Source organism: Stegodyphus dumicola, chromosome 1 (genome assembly GCF_044657685.1).
Source record: "Stegodyphus dumicola isolate Sdum_Otavi_A_Nest chromosome 1, ASM4465768v1".
Classification (NCBI taxonomy): domain Eukaryota; kingdom Metazoa; phylum Arthropoda; class Arachnida; order Araneae; family Eresidae; genus Stegodyphus; species Stegodyphus dumicola.
In genome coordinates, this window is record NC_140768.1 from 64,931,842 (window position 1) to 64,958,268 (window position 26,427).

The window sequence follows — 26,427 nt, forward strand, 5'->3', positions numbered from 1 at the left end:
ATGATTTAATTGCTCAAAACCTAATTTTTGGTTTCCTCATATCCGGAAAACTACCAGAATCTCAAACGATATCAAATTCAATTTCAAACATGCATATTTATGAAATAAATATTGATAACGAATTAAAATGGTCTTGGAAGTTAGAAGAAGTACCAAATTCAACTGGCCTGTTATTTTCCCCTGAAGAGCAATTTGTTGTAATAAATTTTCAGGAAAATTACTCAATTAATTCAGATGGTCATTTTGTTGTGAAGTTGCCATTTTAAGATCTAAATCTGAATTAGGTAATTCAAAACCAGCTGCACTTTCTCGATTATATGCTATGGAGCGTAAATTTAAGGGAAACTCGGAATTTGAAAACCAATACAAGGATTTTATGCATGAATATGAAAATTTAGGTCATATGGAATTGGTCACACAAAACTGTTTGAATAGATTTCAGAATGAGCAATATTTCCTACCCCATCATGCAGTGATCAAGCCGTCTAGTACAACTATCAAAGTCGTTTTCGGTGCTTCATGTAAAACTTCCAGCGGCAAATCATTGAATTCAATCTTGGGTGTTGGTCCTAAATTGCAACAAAACATTTTTGAAATTCTACTTAATTTTCAATTTTTGGAAACAGTCTTTTCCAGAGAAAAAACCAGAAACAGAGAAAGTGTACTGTCAAGTTTTAGTGTCCGATGAGGATCGAACTGTGCCAAAGAACATTAATTTAAAAAAAAAAAGGTTGAATTAAAAACGATCACATACGCAAGGCAGCTAGAATGCTGTCTATTTTTCATTATTTTTGTTCTCGCATGTACAAGATTTATATGTCATTTTCTTGCTTATACTCATATATTGTGCAACTACTTGCTATAAGTTTTGTGTTTAAAAAAGAGGATGTGCATTCAATTCATTCACATCACATTGCAACAGCATGCAAGGGTTATCTGCCTAAGAACAGGGATAACTTCATGATGGACTTAAAGAAACTGGCTCATATTTACGTTTTAGTGATTTTTTGCACTCAACCGCTGGTGAATAGACTGGCATGTAGTCATACCCTATCCTACATCCAAATCTAGTCTCTCATAGACTTGTCATCTGGGACATTACCGGTTGGCTAGTTGCAAGAAGACAACCAGCTGCCAATTTCAATGCTTTAAGTGGCCAAGTACTCACAGGACAGCCAAACACTCAGGCAGTAATTTAAAAAATAAATAAATAAAATAAACTACTACTAAATATAAAATACGCATACCTCCGCTAAATTTGTTGGTTTAAAACTTGCAAAATCTGTAAGCAGAACCCAATTCCAACTAGTAACCATAATATTTTCCAATTTGATATCACCATGGTAAACCTGCAAATTTTTTAATGAAATATCAATTTTCATTGATGCATTAAGGTTTAAAAATTTGGAAAGAGCAGCAATAAACATTTTGCCATATAAAAATATGCCTAAGAAATGGCACTTAAAAGTAAAATAAAATAATAATAAAAAAAAACAGTGGGGTAATTCTGTATTTATTATACCTATAATTCCATGATATGATTAAAAACATGTTTTTACATTAATTAAAAAGAACTAATGCAACTGAAACTTACCAAGAAGCACATAACTCCCCAAAATGGGAATTAAAAACTGTTTGATTTCCCCTCTCACACATTTCAACAGTATACTAATGAGATTATCACATCTAGAGATGATCCCTGCTAGACGAGACTTTCCTGAGAAACAAGACTCAGGTAGCACTAGTTTAAACGAAAGGATTCCTAAAAAAAAAAAAAAAAAAAACAGCTCCACTGGAAGCAATGTCTTGCCTAGCTATGGAAACAATGTACCGGCTACGCGGATTTTTCAAAGCCTCACCAAAGCTGTTTCAGCTGCAGCTCTGCCCCGGGTAGAGATCAACCAATCAGACAAAGTTCTGCTTCTGAAGGATCACATGATCCCAATCTAAGGAATAACCAATCACTGTTTGGCGTTCCAAGCCTTTGTAGTAAGTGAAAATAGTAACCTGGGAAATGTGCAGGTTCTGACAATTGTCCCTTTCAACGCCCAGTCCCTCGGAAACATATGTGTTTGCGACTTAAAAATTTGGTAAGTATATTAATAAATTAAATAACACAATTTTCATATAAGCTTTACTAGTTTATACCTAAACTGAGAACAGCCTTAAAGAATTACAAAACACTTTTAGCACCTAAATCTGGCATTATGTATGCTTTATAGATATCTTTTTAAGAATAATTAGTAAAATAGCTAAGTTTTAAAAAAAATTCCTTGTAAGAAGATAATATTTTACAGATTACAACACCAACACACACACACACACACACACACACACACACACATATATATATATATACAAGATCAAAAAAAACAGGTAAGATAAAATTCTAACTTAATCTGCAATAGCCTGCTAACTCTCTTTTCCAATTTGGTCATTTTCTTTTTTAAAAAATAGTAACTGCTTTTTAAAAAATAGGGAAAAAAAAAAAACTCTCTAAACTGTTACATTTCAAAATCAATCAATCCTTCTCACATGATTTTTATATTAAATTAAGCACGCACTTATTTAACTTCCACTGATCATACTAGTCCAATTTCCAAACTCAAATCAAACAACCAAAACTGAATCAGCCATAGCCAAATCTTCAAAAATACAACATTGCAATTCCTTTTCTGCTTATCTGTTGAGCTTGCTGTCAGCCTCACTTTTCTCCATTGAAATCTATTACAAAAATGTAAAAAGTAACAATGTAACTGTTCAAGGAAAGGTACTACTTTTTTTGTAAATTTAGCTATAAAAAAATAATGAAATGGTGAGAATAAAAATGGGTGAACATGCTACAATTGCATCCGATGTTATAATGTCATAATGATGATGGTGATATAATGACCGGATCTAAATTATTACAGAAATTTAAGTTAATTCCCTATGACTTCTGCTGTGTTTCATAACTCTGTAATCAGATTCTCTGGTTATATGTTATCAAAATCAAAATGATAACTTAAATAAAAATGAGTAGCTGCAATACAGATAACATACATGTGTGTCAAAATATATAAATGAAAAATTATCTGAAATTCTTACTCCAAGCTCATGACACTGGCTTAAGCACTGAAACAACTGAAATGCAATCCACCGTTTTTCAATGCTATTTAGAAATGGTCGAGTACTTATTCGGTCATATAAGTTATCTTTAGCATACTGGCGCACTAGAATTCCAGCTTTGTCAGTTAACTAAAACGAGAAATACAAGCTTATAAGGACTATACAATCATGATATGCACAATGATAACATTAATGTTATTCTGAAATACCTGAAAAGTTTATAATGGAATTAATTTATCTAGTATTCAAACTCATACTGGTTAAAAAAAATTATAACAATTTTATCCATAGTGATAAACTCAAATCTTAAAATAGTAAGAAACTTAAATAACTTGTTGTTTTATGCAGGATGTTTTTACCGGCATTAATATCTTATCAGTTGTAAATAAATTACATGACTATCTCTACTACAGCTGATTTATACAAAAATTGTGATCAAAATCAATGAAAGACGCATGCAAAAAAAAAAAAAAAAAAAAAAAAAAGAAACTACTACATGATGTGATTATTATTAACAATAAAAACTCAGTTTAAGATAAAGCTGCATATTAAATGAAAAGTTCTATAATACTCTTGATAAATTTATTAGTATGCAAACAACTAAATTTTAAACACAAAAATTTCTAATAAAAACATGCTTAAACTACATTATACGAAAAGAAACATTTCTGCCAGAAGTACAGTAAATGACTTATCCCTTTGACAAAAAGAACATACTGCTGACATGCTTTTTGCCCCTCCCCCCCTTTTTTTTTGTAACTATATTCTTCTATCCTTGCCTCTCACTATTAGTACTTGCTGGCGCATTTTACGCCAACGAATCTCGCCAAATTATCGCCTCCTACGATTGAGGCAACAGATTTGAAGAAGAAATCTAACCGGTCTGACGTGAGCAATTACTTGTAACCGAAGCTCACAATTAAATTGTATTTTGCTTCACTGTAAATATTTGTATATGATGTTTTTCTAAATAAAATAATTAAAAACGAAGCAGTGAAGCTGGTCCGTCGTGGATTTACTAATAAATTTCAGATTGAACAAAATTGCATTTTGTTCAGATGTTAAACAAGCTTTTCTGCAGATATGCCTGATGAACATAAGGATGCAGTTCGTTTTCTTTGGAGTAGTGATGATCCAAGTGTTGATAAAAGGTCCAATTTACAGATTTACCGTTTCAATCGAGTAAATTTTGGGGTCAGTTCGAGCCCATTCCTGTTAGCAGCTACTATTAGACATCATATTAAAAAATACAAGGAAGATTTTCCCGAAACAGTTGAAATTTTAGACCAGTGTTTTTATGTAGATGATCTCATTTCTGGAAGTGAGGATTTTGAAGAAGCACTTGAAGTATCTAAAAATGCCAAGAAAATTATGGAAGAGGCTGGAATGGTCCTCAGGAAGTGGATTAGCAATAATGCTGAATTAATGGAGCAATGGAAGAATGAAGAATTCGATACCTATCCTGCAGACGCTACTCTCAGCTTGGGCGCACACCAAACTAAAATCTTGGGACTTTCTTGGAAGACGCACGAAGATTATTTAACGATGGATACTAAAAATCCTTTGGAATTTCTTTCTATGGACAAAAATACGAAACGCTTCTTACTTCAAGCAATAGGGAAGATATTTGATCCTTTAGGATTAATTTCGCCTTTCACCATTCGAGTTAAATGCCTCATCCAAGATCTCTGGAATGAAAAAATTCAGTGGGATGAACCTTTACCAAAGGAAATTGAAAAGGAATGGAAGAAGTGGTGTGCTGAACTTCATCACTTAGAAAATTTTAAAATAACTAGGTTGGTTAATGATTCGGCATCAAAGGAAGATACTGTTGAAATACACAGTTTTTGCGACGCAAGTAAAAGGGCATATGGCGCTGCCATATATTTGAAGGTGAAGACACTCAGTGGAATATCGGTGAAACTCCTAACTTCAAAAAGTCGTGTGGCTCCATTAAACGGTGTAACCTTACCAAGATTAGAACTATTGGGTGCTCTAGTTGCAGCTCGTCTTAGTTCTAAGGTAAAGAGAATCGTGAATCTGAAAAGATCTTCTATTGAATACCATTGGACAGATTCCAAGATTGCACTTTTTTGGATAAAGGGTGCAAAAACCTGATGGAAGCAATTTGTGGCAAACCGAGTGAACGAAATCACCAGCTTGACAGATCCCAACTCTTGGCATCACTGTGCAGGTAAAGAAAATCCTGCCGATCTTCTCTCACGTGGAATGAATGCTGATCCCTTGGTGACAGATTCTAGATGGTGGACAGGTCCAGAATTCTTGATGCAGCCTGACAGTTTCAAGAACTTGCAACCATTTATTCCTGAGATTGAAACCATCGAACAAGTCGAAAAAGAAACTTTGCGGCGAGAAAGGAAAATTCCTTTTGAAGATGAGACTTGTAAAGAGACAGCCCTGCTAAATGACAGCTCTCAACATTTTATTGTGGACGACCTCTTAGAACTTTGAAACAATTATTATAAAATTAACCATGTTTTGTCTTATATTTTCAGGTTTATTTTCAATTGCAGGAATAAGGTAAAAAACACAGGACCACTGTCAGTGGAGGAGGTAAGAGAAGCTGAAGAAGTGTTGATTAAGCATGAACAACGAGTTCTCCTTGAAGGAAAGAAACTGCCAAGTAATATTTCGAATTTATTTCCGTTTTTTGATGACAAAGGAATAGTACGTGTAGGAGGAAGGCTGAAGAATGCTTCAGTGCCATATTCTCAAAAACATCCTCCTATTTTACCTAAGGGTTCAAGATTAAGTAAAATTTATTTTGAAAGTTTACACAGGAAATTATTTCATGTTGGACCACAAGGTCTGCTAAATGCAGTGCGCTTGAAATTTTGGCCTTTAGGTGGCCGTAGTCTCGCACGTAAAACAGTACATCAATGTGTAACGTGCTTTAAATGTAAGCCCACTCTTTCTTCACAAATTATGGGTAATTTGCCTAGTGAAAGAGTTAATGTTTCAGCTCCATTTTCTATTACAGGTATTGATTTATGTGGCCCTTATTTAGTGAAATTTAAAAATCAACGTAAAGGTATTCTGAATAAATTGTATATTTGTATTTTTATATGTTTCGCAACAAAAGCCATCCAATCTTGAGACATTAACAGATTTGACTTCCGATGCTTTAATTGCAACACTTAAATGTTTTACAAGTAGACGTGGCAAATGTTTCAAAATTTATACCGACAATGCTACTAACTTTGTTGGAGCGAATTCAAATTGAAAAAATTTTATAATATCATTAATTTCCCAGACAAAGAATTAGCTAATCATTTTTCGCAAGAAAATATAGATTGGAATTTTATTGCACCCAAATCGCCTCACTTCGGTGGACTTTGGGAAGCTGGGATAAAATCGGTGAAGTACCATCTTAAACGTATGATTGGCAATTTTCATTTCACTTACGAAGAATTCGAAACGATTGTCATTCAGATAGAAGGAATATTAAATTCGAGACCGCTTACTCCTCTTTCTAGTGATTCAGAAAGTTTCGAAGTTCTGACGCCAGGTCATTTCTTGATAGGGCGACCTATAACAGCAATTTCTGAGATATTTTTAACGGATTTAAAGGAAAACCGCTTAAGTCGTTGGCAAAAAACTACAAAAACTATACAACTTATTTGGAAAAGATGGAAGTCTGATTACTTGAATACTTTACAGTCTAGATCAAAATGGATGGTTGAAAAAAATGATCTGATGATCGGCCAAATGGTTTTGATTAAAGAAGATTTTCTGCCAATTAACAATTGGCTTTTAGGGCGAATAACATCATTGTACCACGGTTCTGATGGAAAAGTCCATGTTGTAAAAGTTCGTACCAAAACAGGGGACTTTAAAAGGACAATTAATAAAATAGCTGTATTGCCTATTGAAGTTTAGCAAGTTGTGAATTATGTTACTCAGTTGTTAGTAATTATATTGAAAATTATTTTTCTCAATAATTTTGTATTCATGTTTTGTTCACTTATTTTATATTTTTCTATACATATTTTATACTTGTTTACATGAATAACTGAAACTTTAATACTGGTATTTCATAATTAAATTTATGTTAAGTTCTTGCATGTGAACATAGCAAGGCCGGGCGGGATGTTGGCGCATTTTACGCCAACGAATCTCGCCAAATTATCGCCTCCTATGATTGAGGCAACAGACTTGAAGAAGAAATCTAACCAGTCTGACGTGAGCAATTACTTGTAACCGAAGCTCACAATTAAATTGTATTTTGCTTCACTGTAAATATTTGTATATGATGTTTTTCTAAATAAAATAATTAAAAACGAAGCAGTGAAGCTGGTCCGTCGATAAAAAATAACCTTTAAGAAAAATAAGTTTATTCGGTACTTAAATATCTCACAGTGACACACATCATGATATTTTTTTTATTTTAAAGAATATGGTACTTATATCATAAAAGTCATCAAAATATACTACGGAATACATCAGTTTCTCATTTAGCAGGTAGATTTTTCTCACAATTCCAACTCTTTCGCATCGAGAGATGACCAAATCTGTTTTCAACAAACATCGAAAATGCCTGTGTTTACGAATTTGTCTTGGAATAGTTTTCCTTTTCCCCTGCCTGGTAGATAGCTACAGCATTAACAATAACCTACTTAAGTGAAATTACTGTTTCTCTCTTGGGGGTTTTTCAGCGGTTTCATCCATTGTGTGCAGTTTCACCTTAGAGCCAGATTGCACCTGCGAACGTTAATAGCTTTCCGTATGTCTCCTTTAGTTGCTTCAAAAGAATGATTGACATGTCTCTTAACAACTCGCGAAACCAATGAGCCATACACTAACGTGGAGGGGGAAAGCACTAGGTAGAAAATAAACGAGGTGTTGGGGCAGTTTGCTGTTGCCTGAATGAACGGGCGTTACGGGCGACTTCGATGCGAAAGAGTTATACCTGTTTCTTTTTTAATGTCCGTGATACTTGTTATGGGTAAATACATATTATTCCCATTGGGAGCGCACTACCTTGGTTCACACATTTATTCCGAATAAAGAAAATTGTAAGCATGCAAGTGCAGTTCCTGAGTATACACATAACAGAAAGTAATAATAATAATGATATCGATGATGACAATAATAATAATAGGCAAGAGCTACATAAATAAAGAAGGGATCAAAACTTATGAGTAACATCTATATTGTTGTATGCATACAGGTTTGTAATAAATTGAATGCATACAGAATTAATGGAAGATTGATAAAATTTTACTTTACCAAAAGAAACACTTCACAGTTCTGAACCTTATCACAAAAATACTTGTAAAGCTCTTAAAAGTATCAGAGAGTACAATCAGTAATTACACTTCAAACTACTAAGAACGTTGAACACGACACAATGGAAAGTGCATCTAAAAGGCTTAACTAACATGGAGAAATCTCCATACTTCGTAGTCGATTCAAAACTAACAACTCTTAACAACTCACGAACTGTATAGGACTGGAGAGAGCAGATGCTCTCTCCAGTCCTATACAGTTTTTACCTGGCTGCCAAGAAATCTCTAGTACTTCTTGAAATTACTAGGAGGCATATGAGGGCGGGTACAGTTACAGCTACATATGGAATCATTTACAGTTATTCAATCATAATACACTTTAGGGTGATATAATGACCGGACCAAAATGTTGGCAAGTTTAGCAACTTTGGGAGATTTCTTGCCAAAACCAAGACATTTACTCTATGTTAAATTGACTTGCCTCTGTATTATCATTTTTCTGACAAAGCAACACCTCTTAATACTTTTATGTTACATTATACAGAAAAAGTATAACAATTTCCCATATAATTTGATTAAAATTATTTATATATGCACAAAATTCCTAACAATATAATACCTAAACTTTCCCATTTATTCCATTCATTAACACAGTTGATAACATATTTTTTTTTTTTGCACATGAAAGGAAACTTTATACATCAAATTTCGCTACTGGTAAAATTTTCTTACTTGTATTACTGTCAAAGCATTAATTTATTTATTGCAGGGGGTTAAACTGATTTAAAAGAAGCATTTTCAAGAGGGATAATGAAAAAATATAACACAAAATCTTGAGGGAATTCAAATATATTATTCTAATTTAATGTATTTTTTCTTAAAACAATTTAAAACTGATAGAAAATGTTATAAAATATTTAATAAATAAATAAAAATAAAACATAAGCAATTGAGCAACAGGCATGTTGAATGCATGGTAATTTATTATAACTTATTTACCAACGTAATAAGTTTATGAATGTAAACTTTTATCAATGTAATGTACCATTTATTATTTCAGCCAAAAAATAATGAAATATCTTTGTAAATTATCAAAAGCTTCAATATTTATCACAGGACAAAAGTAAGGAATGAGGAAGAATGTTCATGAAGTCCAGATATAAATGCTCAAAGATTAAGAGGGGGAGGGAAGAAATCAGACATATAGCAAAAAAGATGTAAAAATAACAAGATGTCAAGCACAATTAAATGTAAGAATGGCACAATTCAATATTGAGTTGAAAAAACAGCATGGATTGTCTTAAAGACACTTTTCATCAATAATTAAAAAAAAAAAAAAAAAAAGAATTAATAACACATATTGAAAAAGTGGAAAAAAAAAAGAGTATCAAAATTCAAGCTGAAGACTTCATCTGCAACATGCTACCAATGATACTAATCTGTTATCAGAAACTTGAACAAATGAAGGCTAACATAATAATATGAACTTGAATTAAATAAAGGTAACACCTAACATAAATACTAGTATTTCTCACAGATATACTTTACTTAAGGTCCTTCTCTTGCAAATATACTCTACTTAAGGTCTATAATAACACACAGCAGAACTGGAGTAATTCTATGATTGAGAGTAAACATTTGGATGTCTTTTTTAAGTGGTAATTGCCAACAGTGATAATTTTATGAGACTTAAAATGTCATCAGGGTTACCACCATCTATTTAGATTTTGTGCCATTCTTTATGTTTGCCACTAAATAGCATCACTGTTAACAGAAAAGTACCAAAATTAGTCAGCTTACCCTTTCCAAGTATAAATATTTATTATGATGAAGCAACTTGATTAAAAATTGATTTTTATTACTTACATATTAACTGAACAGTAAATCTGAAAAAGAAAACATTAATTTATAATAACAATTTATTTCTAGGTCATTTATCTACATACCATACATTTTTGAAACGGCACAGTATTAGGAACTTTTTCAAGCAACTTTTTTATCTCTGAAAAATAAAATAAAAATAAATACATAAATTATTCAAAAACCATATATTTTTATATCTAATTTTTTTTTCCTGTATCAACCAAAGGCAAATTTATTATATGAAGGCTCATAAGAATTTTTGGGAGTTCCTTAAACTGAGATAAAGGGTATATTGACTATTTTTCTGAAAAATTAATGATTTGGAGGCCCTCAAAATTGAGATTTGTCAAAGCTCATAAATCCACCTTTGGTTTCAACAATGTGTTTACAAAATCAAAATTATTACCATCCAGTCTATCGCGGTGAGCTTTTAATGGCAGTGAAGGATCTCGTATCGCAAACACTTTTACAACTGTTAATCCTTCTCTGAAATGAATTAAATAAACAAATAAATAAAAGTATGTTTTGTACAGATTTAAAAAGAAAAATAGAATTTCTAGACATTTAAAGGAAAAATTTTATTTTGTGATTGTAGTAAAAGATCTACTATCTGGAAAGCTCACTAAATGCCGAATTCCAGATAAGCGACAATTCTCGATCCTTGATTGTATGAAAATTGGAATTCTTGCTATAAAAGTCAAACGAATAAAAGAGATTTCTGGTTTAAAATTATAAAAAAAAAAACTGTCATCTTTTTTTTTATAACCAATTCAAATATCAAAAGTCTACATTTAAAATTATATAAGCTTTCGGGGGAGTGAAATGCATTTCAGACATAAAAGCCAACTATTTGCAGGCCTTGAATATGAAAGTGCATCATCTTATCCAATTACAAAATTGTGCTGAACATGAAAGGCAGCAGTGATGTGGCCAAATATGTGCCAGCCATTCAAGCAAAAGTTTAATGGAACTGATCATTCTTTACTTAAATGGATGTAAATTACAGATATAGCATATAAAAACTTAAATGCAGTTTTTCAGGTTGCATTGCCACTGTTTGTATGTTTTTAAATCAAGTTGCACATCGTACCTTTCTTGAGGCCAGGATCTTGTAAATTAGAAACTATCCTATTGCATGCTATCCCATACAGCAGGCCCCAAATATTAATATTTTTTTCCAAAATGCAATGAAAAAAGCGGAACTTCCTTCTTTACAAAATTTAAACTAGCTTATTGAAAATTAATTGGGTTTACATAAAACCAAGAAGAAATGATGACCGTGTTCTGACATCACATTTATCCATTTTTGGGGCTGTTTGGGAAAAACATATATGTACTAATAATATAACAAGCTCTATAATGGTGTTATAAATCTCACATTTATTTAATTTTGGAGGAAAGAAAATTTCTAAAAGTCTAAATTATTCTAGTTACTTGAGCTTTCTGCTTAGTTGAATATTTGATAGTCAAGCTGTGAGGTTCCTTTATGTTAATTAACCAGTTATTTAACATTTTGTATCTTTTCCTTTCTGTTTTCCTGACAGAATGCAACTAAAGTTTGTGATATTTATACTGAGGTTTTTTAGATTGTAAGATAGAGCATGTTCTGCTAGTTTGCTAATTGCATATGCCTTATCCCCAAAGCATTACTATTATCACTATAATAGGAGTTATTTTCTTCACTGAAGACTGAGATTACAATCTGCCCAATCTGGATTTAAAAAATTTATAAATAACATATAATTTAAAAAATAAAATCTGGATTTAGTCTTTTTATGCAAACATTTTGCAGCTAAACGAAAGAAAGAAATCTATTTAATGATATTTTTAAATAAATTCAGGTATTTTATATTTATTTAGCAGCAAACATAAGCAAAAAATATGTGCATTAAATTTTGTGATGATATGTCATCATACTGCTAGAATTAGTTTATGGTGTATGACAAAGAAAACTGCCTGAAATTTGAAAGTATTATTAACTAATAATAAATTTAAAGGAAGAAGCCACATTAAATGATACGAACAACATTAAAGTTAATTACTTAAAGATTAAAACCTAAATTATAATAACCAACGATATTTTGGCAAATATATTAAATGGTTAGCCTAGGTGACTGATTACTATTTTTTTTATTTTACTGCAAAATGATAAATAAGGCATTTATTAATAAGAAAAAAAAGGTTTAAAAGATTTTGTAATAAAATAATAATATACAGTACGACCTTGGCACAATTTTGAAAACTGCTGCCAACACAAAATTGACTTGTTTACTACTCATTATAATGTCACCAAATCCTATGTATACCATATGCTAGAATTAAACTGATTTTGCTTTATTCAGGAAAGGCAAAGTATTTTCCTTCATTCGACATGCACTGCACATGCACGCAAATCTCCTGATTCTTGAGGTTACTGAAAACCAAAGTCACTGGAAACTTGCTTTACTTTCTAAAAGACAGTCTCATTGGAGCTGCGAAAACTAGCTCTACGCCAGCTGCTCAAATGATGCTCACATGATACATAATTCACCAAGAAAGTGATCACTTCCAATGTTGGCGTAAAAATCGCTTTTTTCGAGGATTGCCATATGAAATTTCCTAACTTTTCTGGATTTTGACTAAAATATTTAAATTCCCTGAGATTTTAAGTCAATTTTCGAATTTCCTGACGTTTTCCGGTTTTTCAGGTAGCGTGGTAACCCTGTTTTAGATAATAGTTCTTGTCTTCAATCTTCACATTATGATTGCTAATATTTAAATTCCATGCATGTTTGAATATACATATATATACATAGTACTATATTTCATTTGGACTATAAACTTATGTATAATACAAATGAGGTGCTGTATGATACATATCACACATTAAAAAAATCAGTAACAGCCTTCTGGTTCATTATGCTGCCTTATTTTCTTGCCATTGTATTGCATAAACATTGGAACATTTTTACAGATTGTTTATTTTTTTTAGAAAAGCTATTTTAATGGCTTTTAATGGCATTTTTATTTATTATGCTAAGCTCTGATAACATGGAACCTTAGTTAATCAAAACTTAGATAACTGGGGTTCTACTTTATATCTGAGATTTAATTTTGTTTTAATCATATACTTTATATAAAATGATAGTCAATAGTCAATGAAATATACTTACTTATGCTTAGCTCTAGCAACTTTAAAAAAGCGGGTACTACCTAAACTGAAAAAGGAAATAAATAGGCAAATTAAAATTTGTATAACTCATTAACATATGAAACAAATAATACGTGGAAGAAAATTTCAAAACTGTGAGTTTCATGAGTTTTATATTTCTTCTCTTGAATTTAATTCATTAAAAAAAAAAAAAAAAAACTTTGCATGGATAAGGAGAATAATTTCAATGTTCTAAAATGAAGGTTTCACACAGCATTAAAATATTAACTAATGTAACAGTTATTTCTAACATAGTAAAAATCAAACACCATCCAGAGCAAATACGGTAATAATTATGCACTTACAAATAGAAAAGCTCAATATAAGTGGATAAATGAATATTTAATGTAATTAAAAACATTAATCATAAAAGTCACACTTAATGTACATAAAATACTTGAAAGATTTCTCATATAGATATTAAAATGCCATCAATAAAACAGTACACCACCTGAGATTTTATGATGAAATAAATGCCCATGCTGCAATAAAGCAATAAGAAAGATGCCAAAGAGAAAATTCAAAATAATTTGTATTCGGTTAATTTTCTTTTTAATTTTCATGTATAACACATGCACATTATGAAGTTAATAACAATAATACATACTTTTATATTTTTATACTTAAAATTAGCTGCTACAAATGATAGAGTGATCCAAAAGAAACAGTTTAATAATATCAATAGGTTCATGTTCAAATCGGAAATGAGATATGAATGTTTATAGCTATAGTATTTTTACATAACAAGCTTATTTAAAAAAATATGGTATTTACATATTATACCATCGGCCATGAAAGTTGGCTACCACTGGCCATGAAAGATAGCAAGGATCCTGACAAATTTGCACCAATTGTTCCTGAGAAATTGTGAGCCGTATTTCTGCCTACAACTTTTACGATAAAACATTTGTCAGTCTCTCTGTGCAATCCAACAAAAAGCCACTATAGAAGTATTCAACCCCCTTCATTTTTGTATTTCACAGAAAGGTTTCTGTTGATTTCTGCTATTTTGTTAGGCCCTCCGAGCTCACTAAAAGCTCTGTTTAGAATGCTATGAATAAAAACTTTCCACAGGTAACTATTCCAATTTATTACTGTTATGTTGGCCATATCCAGTTGTTTTTTTCCCTAGTCAAAAAATGGTAATTCAAGCAGCTGTAAATGAATTACAGCATAGTCACAAATGTGATTCTACAGCTCTCGAAACATATTTCTTTCTGGAAGGATATGCTCTTGTTGCAATTTTTTGTGCTGCATTGTCATAGTTTACCTGTGGTTACATCAAACGAAAGCCAATCCAACAAACACCCACTACAGAAGTATTCAACCCTTTCATTTTCATACTTCATAAAAAGTTCTGTTGATTTCTGCTGTTTTGTTAGGCGCTCTGAGTTCACCAAAAACTTTGTTTAGAACACTATAAGTAAAAGTATTCCGCAGGCAACCGTTCCAATCTATTACTGTTATGCTGGCCATATCCAGTTGTTTTCTTTTCTTTAGTCAAAAAATGGTAATTCAACCAGCTGTCACTAAATTACAGCACAATCACAAATGTGATTCTGCAGCTCTTGAACCACATTCCTTTCTGGAAGGATATGCACTTGTTGCATTGTCATAGTTTACCTGTGGTTTCACCAAACGAAAGTGCAGATGTTACAAGTGTGTTATGACATCATGCTTATCAATCAAAATGCTAAATCTCCCTGCTTGGCGACAATTTGAGGAAGGCTCCAAATCTCCAGTTATCATTTCTTAACGCCTTTGATTCAAACTGAGATGAAGTTAAACAAATAATTTTTAAGGTCTTTGTTCTTTTTGTCCTTACGTTGCCTAAAGTATCAAAGAAAACAGTACTATATCATTTCATGAAATTTGACCAAAAACATGACTGAAAATTTTTTATCTGAAATAGGCTAAGGTCTCTTTTATCTAATAATTGGAATAATTTGTGTTACCAGCGTATTCTGTTTAATTAAAAGTTTCATAGCATTCTATCCTTCTTGCTCTGTCTTTAAAGCTATTTCTTGAATAAATTAGACATGATCATCTAGTATTTTGCTACAATTTTAGTTCATGTGATTTATCATGAAAGAAAATAAAACCAGAGAAACTGCAGAACCACTTACTAATATTCCCTAAAATTTTCTAAGAATCTCAATTCTGACAGATTAGACTCTGCTAATGAGAGATAACTGATATGCCCTGACATTGCTCACGAAATATAACTTTTGTAACAACAAGTAGGGGAATTATATGGCAGTTTTGATGTTACTTTTATAACATTACATTCATCTTACATATTGCTTTAATAGTGTAATTGCTTAATGTCACCTTTTAGACAAGAATGTTGGAATGAACTTGTTATACATTGGCACAGTTGCACCTCATTTGTGGTTTATTAGTTGCATATGCGTGTACTCAATGACTTGACATGAAATATTTTGGTGAAGCCTTGACCAAATGGAGTAGATGAAAATGGAGATACAGATGTGTTTGTATGGGTCTCAAATACAACTGTAACTCATGTTACATATTTATAATTGTGTGCTTTGTGGTACATTATAATAAATGTTTTGTCTGTATATCAGCTACATATGTCTTCCACAAAGTCACGTTTGTCTTCCTGTGTTTATACTTCTACATTTGTCTTTACATCTTCCATCATAAGGAAACCTGCTTCATGAAATAATGCTACATCCATTTCCCATAGTACTCAGAATCTTATGACTGAACTCACAAGAATGATTGCTGTATGAGTTTTTAGTTACACAAGACAGAACCATCGTTAAAAGTTTTGAAGAAAGCTGACAAAATTTCTTAGAAAAATGCTTAGGTAATAATGAATACAATATTGCACAATTAACTTTCAAAACTGTGTTTTAGAAAATACACAGTTGTTGAAAACTTGCCATGGAATTAATATTGGTGAGAAGTTATACTACATCATAACTTTCTTGTAAGAATTTCCATTAACTTTAGACTTTTGAAAACATGAAGATGAAAAAATAACCACATGTGTAGACTGCGGAAAAATATCTACTCAGAGCTAAGCTTGATTTTGTAACTTATTAGCTGAGGCTATGTTTAAATACATTATAGCTTTTGTCTTTATGTGGCCACTTCAATCTATGGATTATTTAATTTAGAATATCTAGTTTAACATACTGGTGATACAGAAAGAGAGACTCAATTTTGCTATTTCGATTGAAATGAGAAGGTCCATCTTTAAAGACAATAAAGGTGAATTACAAGTTAATTTTTAATATTGTGAATATATCTGATATTTTATATATTACACTTTCTATCAATGTACTATTGACATTTATGGCCAGATATCCAAAATTTACGAATGTACCTCAAAATACAGAGCACACAGATTTTAAGAAATAAAACTCATTTGTTAACTGCTATCAAACACAAGACAGAATACAAAATACAAAATAACAAAATACACTTATTGTAGTATGTTTGCTGTTGCTACACTTACTGACATAAATTTATCAACTTTACAGATTTTAAAGAAAAATTTATAATTGTACTCTCCTAAAAATCTTTTGGAAAAAAGAATGTACACACATTTTCTTAAATAAATTTCTAAACCCAAATCAACAGTTTTCCTTATTTTCCCCAACAAATGTGATATTAGTTAAGATGTACAAATACACATACTGTGAAAATGCTTAAGCCTTTTAATAATGCAACATAATGTTTTAAGTATAATACCACAATATATCCTAATATGTATATAATGCAGATAATCCTGGCATAAAATATAAAGAAAGTTTTAACAGAATTTTAAAGATGTTCTGCATTATTCTTTAAGGATAATTCCTACCTATTCCAATAATAAAAAGTCTGCTTTTGTATAATTTCTGAAGAACACTCACTAAAAATTTAAATTAATTGGCTGTACTTAAAAAATAACTAACTGTTCACATAATTTATTCAATAGATAAGTTCATTCTTAATCATTATCCAAATACATATATTATTATCAGTATATACATTCATTATCAAACATTAGCAGAAAAACTTACTTAAGATCAAATGTGTAGTCAGATAGATCAGCAAGGTAATATTCTACAGGAAAAATTTGGGAAGGAACAATGCCAGTTAGTTGATTTCCCATGTTCCAAGTCTTTCAGGAGTTCACTTTTAGGAACTAACTCTATATATAACAAAATACATAATTAGTTAGATTTTAACTATATGATTCATAATTTGTTACAAGTTATGCTCTAAATATATAATTAGAAAACAAAATATATAAATTAATTATGAAAAACAAAAATCTAACAATTTGAAATTTTTTTATGCTAAATAACATACAATAATCAAAAGAAAAGGCAATTTACCAGGTGTAAGATACAAATGTTGACATCGATCAAAGTATAAAAGATTTTCAGCTGCATATGTTGATAACAAAAACAAATATTTTTTGCTCATCAGCTATATTAAAATCCGAATTTTCTATATTTTATAAAGCATTTATATTAAAATTTTCCCCCATTCAAATCCTTCTCCAGTTTTTATAAATGTGATATTTATGTAATATCCCCCATCTTGCATAATGACTTGCATAAATTTGCAATTGTGTAAGCAGATAAAAGCTGTAATACTCACAAATAAAGTTTTGAGTTGATTATTATTATTACAGCAAGCACTGAAAATGTGTTCAACTGGGAGAGATAACATTGATATCAACAAGTTTTCTTTTTAAATATGATAAAAAAAGGTATTAAACGTGACCTTACATGGTGCCATTTCAAAATTCTGAATTAAATATTATGCCAACTGAATAGCTAACTCCAAATGGTGTCACTTTCTGAGTATCCGCACACCTCTCCTGAAACAGCCATTTTAAAAAATGGTGATTCACTAAGAATTACATAAAATGGCAACTAATTAACAAAATTAAAAATGCAAGAAACACCCATAATAAAACATTTTTGGGGGGAAGGCAATGTTTTCTCTATGTACACAGCAATCTCTTTTAGCCCCCCCCCAAAAAAAATCAGAAAATTGCACAAATTTAGCATTGTGCTTGCTGCTGTTTTCCCATGTAAGCAGTGATCTGTTTTAATTTTTTTTAAATTTGGTTGTTTACAAAATGCAATTTCATAGAATGTGAATATCTGCATTCTTTACTGTTCAGCAAAATGCCATATTTCTGAAGGACTGTAATGCTTTTTTTTTTCACGAGGCAGCAAACTCCACAGTCCTATTATGATTCTTAGCAAGAAAGAAAATTGCATTTAGTGCAACAAAAACAAACACTGATGACAATCTAATTTGAAAGTGGAAAAGAGCACTATCTGCTGTGCACATGAATACCTGGGTTGCTACATAAATGTATTTCGGCAACATCATGGCCTGCTTATTTTGGTGACATAGAGCACTGCGTCGTGAATTCTTTTTAGGGAAGATGTGGATAATCAGAATGTACCCTACAGGCATTACAAAATGCTTGTAGGTAATATATTTATAAGATATCATTCACAACAAAGTCACGATGACACTCACGCATCTGTAGCTACTCTCAGTGATCAATGCAAAGAGAGCATCATTTCCATAACCAACCAGCCACCTTCAATGTAGATTATTTCACTAACTAGATATAAGAAAATATTTATAACTAACTAAGATATAAGAAATAGGAGCTAACTAGATTTAAGAAAATATTTTCTCAGTACTTTCCAATCATCCACCCGTCTTCCTGAAAAGCATTCACAAGGCAACGTAATATGCCACCAAAATAGGATACTTGTTGCATACCCAAAATACGAGGATTGGAACTTTAATAGTAGCAACTATTTATTTACAAGGAATACAAAAGTGATTCATGTCACCATGTTTTACAGTCTTTCAATATAGTTGCCAGCATTGTGTACAACCCGTTTCCAACAATGTGGAAGTCGCAGAATACCTGTAGCAGCGCCTGTTTTGTTGATAGCTTGAATGGACCGGTCTACTGCTGCAAGAATCTCAGGAACAGTTTGGAAGTGAGTGCCACAAAGTGGTTCCTTCATCTTAAGAATTAAGTCATAGTCACAAGGGCTTAGATCTGGGGAGTATGGTGGATGGTAAAGCACTTCCCAGCCCCATCGCTTGAACAAATCAGTCACAGCTTGCGCTGCATGCGGCCGAGCATTGTCATGCAAAATGCGAGGAGCGTTCTGCAGAAAGTGTCGCCAATTCTCTCTCAAAGCTGGTCGGAGATTGTGCTCCAAAAATGAGCAGTAATACTGCGCAGTGATGGTCTGATGTGGGGAAACGGTATGCGTTAGGATGACACCATCACAGTCGTACACGAGAATCACCATAACTTTCACATTGCTGGGGTTTTGACGAAATTTCGAACGTTGTGGTGCCCTGTGATGACGTCATTCGTTTGATTGCCGTTTCAGTTCTGGCTGGTACGATCGGTCTCAAGTCTTATCCAGTGTAATGATACACCGTAAAAAAGCATCTCCTTTGCGCTCAGTGAGCTCCAGGTGGGTTCGGGCAGCATCGCATCGTAGACATTTCTGCATTTCCGCCAATTGATGTGGAACCCATCGTGAAGCAATTTTTCTCATGGACAGGCGTTCCTTCAGAATGTGCAGCACAGTCGTATGCGCTAATCCTGTTTGTCCGGCCTGCTGACGAATCGTTTGGCGGTGATCACTGTCCATTAGTGCGGCAACAGCTTGCATGTCTGGATCGCTGACACTCGGACGACCTGGCCGCAGTCTGCCACGTTTTGGCATCCTTCATTGAATGCTTTCATCCATCTTGCTACGGTTCTGTAAGGCAATGCAGATTCCCCGCAAGCCTCTTGAAGCCCTTGATGACACTGCCGTGCTGTACAACCTCTGGCACATTCAATTTTTATCTAACATCATTGTTCTTGTTTTGAAAACATCCTGACAACACTTACTTTAGACTGCAAGCTTAGGCAGGATGAGTCTTTTTGCTGAGAGGTAAGGTAGGTATGTAGCTCACGTGTGGTACACGCCAAAGAAAGTCTATGAAAAGAAGGAAAGGCTCCATAGACGTAATGTAAACCAGTTTGTCTTCTGTGCCACTAGAAAGAAGAGGGACAATTCGCCAAGGGATTTGGCGATGGAACCTGTTGGTGAGAATTCCCCCCTTTGTGTTGTACCTGGCCGAGATTTTCCACCTCCGCCACGTGTACAGGAAATTGAGGAAGACGGGTTAAGATGAATCGTTCTTTGACTTTTCGCAATAATTTAAACTCGAATTTTCGTGCTTTTTTGCTTTACGAGTTGAACTTGTATTATCCATATCGCAGTTTGATGTCTGATTTTATACCTGTCAATATGTAGGGGAAAAAAATGGAGTCACAAAGCTTTAAACTCTTGATAAACGTGACCGTCGAACCTGTTCATCAGCTTCGAGCTTTGGCGCTTTTTGGTGACAGATATTTCACGCATGCGCAGTTGTGTCCCTTTTCGTTCGGAGGGAGCCACTCCTGCTGCTGCGAAGCTTTCCTTCTTAACAATATATATTCTTTGTATACGCGATATTCTTTGGTTTTTGTTGTGTAGCATTTTTTCAGCTGTGTTGCCACTATTAAAGTTCCAACCCTCGTATATTTGTGGCAATGACTTCAAATTTGACGGCCATTAGTGTTTGTTTATACTGCATTGAATGCATTTTTTTACCTTCGGAGAAAGTGAAATAGGACTGTGGAGTTTGCTGGCTGAAGAAAAACAGCATTTTGCTTAACAGTAGTGAACACAAAATTTTGCATTCCATAAAGCTGATCAAATTTGATGGATCAAAAATTGTGCTCTGATGCCCAAATCCATGCAAGTCTCTGATTTTTTTATAACCACTTAGCAGTACAAGAAACTCCAAAATATTGGTCCCACAAATGTTTATTTTTTTATTGTCAAAATAGTACGAAAATCTTATTTATGTACAAAATATGCACTATAATGTGTATAAGCAATTATAAAAATTATCATTCCCCCCTTTATGATAAGTAATTTTTTTCACACATGCAGACATGAATAATAAACTTATTTTCCAGAACTTGACATTTCATATGTATTACACATCTTGAAATTTCTAGATACAAGTTAATGTTTCAACTCATCACACATTTTAAAACAGTTTACAAAACAAAATCCCACTTTACAGTTTGGATTCGCTTACCAAGTAAAGTCAAAAGTCGTTAATTCGGACACCCATAATTCGGAATAATCTATAATCTGGACCCTCAAAGCTACAAACTTTCTGCTCATGCGTCGCGTTGACGCATACTGCTTTACTGCTGCGAATATGTGTGTGCGCATAATATGTTTACACATGCACGTTTAAAGTATAACAGACGGTATAAGCTAAGCTAAAATTATCTAATTCAGTTAATGTTGCAGATTGCGTTGTTCCTTAATCTTCGAATTGGATCCGGCTTATTATTTTTTGCAGACTGTTAGAGCAATTTTATAAAAGTAAGCTTGAACTTTCGATTATATCAAATAGAATTTCCGATATATATTTACTAATATGTAAAGGATCTACAAAGCGAAAGTATGTTTCGAAGTCCATTAAACAAAAAGTGGAATTGCTGCAAAAAATGGACAAAGGCATATCCTTCGTTTCTCTAACCATTCTGAAATCTGTTTATCAATTTCACGCTGCTCTGCGGCGGGGTGGGGCGCCAAGGCACACAATGAATTGGAAGTTGATCTGTCAGCACTATCCTTATCTTCAGGGCAGATGTTTTTATTTTATTTGGCTTATAATTCCTTACTAAATGTAGTATTTCATCTCAATGTACTCCATCTTTGATATGATTTAAATCAAATATAATTCGCTTCCGATAGTGAAGAAAGTGACACAGAGGTTATTGAAAACGAAAAAATTTCCATTGACAAATTAGTCGGTATTCTCGACACAGCAATTATAGGACTTGAACAGCGGAACTTTGTAACTGAACAAGAAATTATGTCTGTTTATAGAATTAAAGAGAAAGTATTATCACATAAATCGAAACAAACAACTTACATTGAAAGAAATGTTTAATAAAGTAAACAAATAAATATTAAGCTTTTTTTTTTTTTTTTTTTTTTTGTAAATTTTGATGCCCTTTAGATTATAATTTTTCTTTATTTCATAAATTATGGTTTCATATTTTTAATTTTATAATTTCTGCATGCCATCTTACCAGATTTAAACTGATGATCTATAATCCAGAAAAATCAATAATCCGGAATCGCCGAAGTCCCGACAAGTCTAGATTAACGACTTTTGACTGTACTCAATAGTCACAGTAGTTTGATATTCTACAGTCACAACTACTATTGTCAGATTTCATTTTTGGTTCAGACAAAAATTTAAGAAAAAATAAACAGTAATTTCATCATATCTAAAATAAAGCTTGGTTATTAATTTTTCATAATAAGCTAATGAAAGTATAATAAGTTTCGTTAAAGTTTACTAAATGAGACTTACATAAACTGCAATATACAAAACCTGCATGACAGTGTGCATTTCACAACAAATCAAAACAAAAAAAAAATCCCTGCGTACATGTAGAGAAAACTAGCACACTCAGTGTTGGCTGTGCAAAATGCTGTTTTTGCAATTCTTTGATGTCTCTTGATGCTAAAACAAATTGTTGTGATCATGGAGAAAACAGTACACCCCCCCAAAAAAGTAGTTATTTTATTATGGATGTCACTTGCATTTTTAATTTTGTTAACTGGTGTCTAATTTATTCAAGTCTTAGTGTGCCCCATTTCTGAAAATAACTGCTATCTTTTGCATCTTGTTGAAAAAATTGGTCGGCAGTAGCCTGTTGTGTTTCAATCGAGTTAAATTAGAAAGAACCTTTTTTTTCCCCTTTCCCCCTTTTTTTAATTTAAAAAGTGTTATTTCAGTTTATTTTTATATTAGTGTTCTTATAATTTATATCCAAATAAATAATGCTGCATGATGTTTCTCATTTCTAAAATAATACTATATTAATATTGTATATTACTGCATATATGTACATGCACACACATACATACATATAATAATTATATATATATCAGTTTTGTTATGAAGCTACACTGAACAATTTACAAATTAGGCTTCTGAAAAATTAAGCCTCCACTAATCCAAAAACTTTGAACTGTATCCTCAACCTAAGATGGATCAAAATATCACACACAGATAAACTACATCTAGCAATACATATTATGATGTTCTATGTCATAGAGGAAAAATAGAGCAAAAAAAAATTTACTAAATATCTTTTGTGCATCTTTATTGCCAATTTGGTTAATCTTTGGATTATGGTAACTTGGCGATTTTTTGGCAAAAATTTGGCAACCAACGCTGCTACAGTAACCTGCTAGTTTTTGTTTGGACGCCATTCTGTTTTCACGAAGTAAAGCCTTTTTTTTTTTTTTTTTTTAACTCAACATTTTTTTCCAACAATCTGCTAGCCGAATTACGCTTATGCTAGAACTTTTATGGAACATAAGTGCTTAATCATGACGAAGATTAGGTGCGAAATTGGGAGAAAGTGCAGAATCGCAAATTGCTTGCCACAAATTTTTAAGAATTCCACATACATGGTATCCATGTACACATTGACATATTTTCACTTAAAAAAACATCCCACAATTGCACAAAATGGCATTGCGCACACTCGACTTTATCCATGTACACTGCTAAAGTCCTAGCTAGTAACCTTTATCGCCTTACCAAAATGTCGCCAAACTACCTGTTACCATATTCCAAAGATTAGCCATTAATTTAATTAAAAATAATCAGTTAATATCTATGATTTTAAATACTATAATGAGCAAAAGTTTCATATCATTTGTGTTTTTCAATTTTTTAATACTTTTTAACATTTAAAGATATGCTAGTGTCTGGCACACAAAAAAAGTACTTTCTGATTACCTTCCCCCCAACACACACATGCCAAAATGTAATGATAAAGCAACACACCATGTTGTTAAAGTATTTATGAGGTGCAACTCTCGATGATGGCAAAAAGTGTTTATGTGACAATCCAAGTATGTGCATAGCACATTATGTTTGCATACATGTGAATTTGCCCTTCAGAAATTCAGCAGTCATTCTTCTGATTTGTATTTCTTTTGGCATTAAGTACACAAACAAACATTTCTCTCCAAAGTCAGCAAGAATTTCACACTTTCGGTGAGGGTTTGTAATAATTAAAAATTACCAAAATATTAGGTCATACACAATAAAATACAAATAAACCAGATAACTAGCAAAATGAGTAAAACAATATGGTATATGTTGTTAAAAAGAGCACAATATGATGGTAAAATAAGTAAAACAATATGATGTTTCAGCAGATTAGTTTCACAAAAAATGTCAACTACCTAACAACAGCAAAAAAATTATATCAATTATACACATATCCATTGATACATTTCAGTATATAGCATGATATGATACAAACTTGCAAATAATGAAGAACATAAGGTATAGTATATTTATTTTTAAATTATAATACTTTTACAGAATAAGGTCTATTAATATAAAACTCACATAGTGCAAAGTGTTTAAAAAATAATAATCAAATAAAAATTATTTGTCTGCACAGAAAAAAAAAAAAAAAAAACTGCTTTTGCAAAATATGTTACTTATATTAAAAATATATATATATATATCACTTTGCTGCAATTGAAAATAAACTTACTTTTGTTAAACAAAACGCATGTATGCGGAGAAAAATTTATTTACTTAAATGCATAGTTTTCCCCTAAAAAGAACCTATTTACAATCAATTTTATTAAGCTAAAAGTTCCAAAATTCTAATGTTCTGTATCAATGCACGAAATGGTACGATACAGTATGAATTATTAATCTTAAGCATTAAAACAGTATATTTATATACAGTCAAAAGTCTTTAATCCGGACGTCCATAATCCGGAATGATCTATAATCTGGACGTCCATAATCCGGAATGATCTATATAATCCGAACCTTAAAGCTACAAACTTTCTGCTCATGCATAAACACATGCGCATAATACGTTTACGCATGTGCATAATACATTTACGCATGCACGTTTAATGTATAACAGACGGTATAAGCTAAGCTAAAATTATCTAATTATCTATTTCAGTTAATGTTGCAGATTGCATTGTTCCTTAATCTTCTAACTGGATCCGGTTTATTATTTTTTGCAGACTGTTAGAGCAATTTGATAAAAGTAAGCTTGAACTTTAGATTATGTCAAAAAGAATTTCCGATTCTGGAGCTGCCAAAGGATCTACAAAGTGAAAGCATGTTTCGATGTCCATCAAACAAAAAGCGGAATTGCTGCAAAAAATGGATAAAGGCATATCCTTTGTTTCTCTAATCTTTCCAAAATATGTTTATCAATTTCATGCTGCTCTGCGGGGGGGGGGGGGACGTCGCAGCATGCAATGGTCTATCATCTATCAGCATCAGTAAGTTCATCTATCAGCACTATCCTTATCTTCAGGGCAGATGTTTTTATTTTATTCGGCTTATAATTCCTTACTAAATGTAGTATTTCATCTCGATGTACTCCGTCTTTGATATGATTTAAATCAAATTCCTCGTCATTATAAATATCACGAATACACATCAAATAGTTTTCTGGTTGCAATTTTCTAATTTCGACTATGTGTAATGTATGCTTTACGCATGCACGCGTTGAAAGAAATGTTTAATAAAGTAAACAAATATATATTAAACTTTTTTTGTAAATTTTGATAGATAATATTGATGATAATTGATTTATATCATAATTGCTCTTTATTTCATAAATTACAATTTCATATTTTTAATTTTATAATTTCTGCATGCCATCTTACCAGATTTAAACTGATGACCTATAATCCGGAAAAACTTATAATCTGGAATCGCCGAAGTCCCAACGAGTCCTGTTTGCACAAGTTAAGAATTTGCAGAAAAAGGTACTGTAACCCATAACTTAAAAGAAAAAGAGATGTAACTTATTTTTGTACTTTGGTGACGTTTAAAAAATTGTTTGGCTTTAGTTTTTGC

The 26,427-nt window shown here is 32.2% G+C and overlaps 1 protein-coding gene across 4 annotated transcripts in view; it reads right to left on the reverse strand.

Moving 5' to 3' along the window:
• The window catches only part of Vps15 (vacuolar protein sorting 15), a 115,398-nt gene that overhangs the window by 86,742 nt on the left and 2,229 nt on the right, over positions 1 to 26,427 (reverse strand). For 3 of the 4 annotated variants that reach the window (XM_085815791.1, XM_085815780.1, XM_085815786.1), the window contains exons 2-7: positions 17,448 to 17,578; positions 13,373 to 13,417; positions 10,627 to 10,706; positions 10,304 to 10,359; positions 3,088 to 3,237; positions 1,248 to 1,349 (exon numbers count right to left, since the gene is read on the reverse strand). In XM_085815791.1, coding sequence (XP_085671917.1) covers positions 1,248 to 1,349; positions 3,088 to 3,237; positions 10,304 to 10,359; positions 10,627 to 10,706; positions 13,373 to 13,417; positions 17,448 to 17,539 — 525 coding nt within the window. In that variant the 5' untranslated portion in view covers positions 17,540 to 17,578. Of the gene's footprint in view, positions 1 to 1,247; positions 1,350 to 1,594; positions 1,744 to 3,087; positions 3,238 to 10,303; positions 10,360 to 10,626; positions 10,707 to 13,372; positions 13,418 to 17,447; positions 17,579 to 26,427 lie in introns of those variants that run through there. The other variant, XM_085815795.1, reaches the window with a different exon arrangement.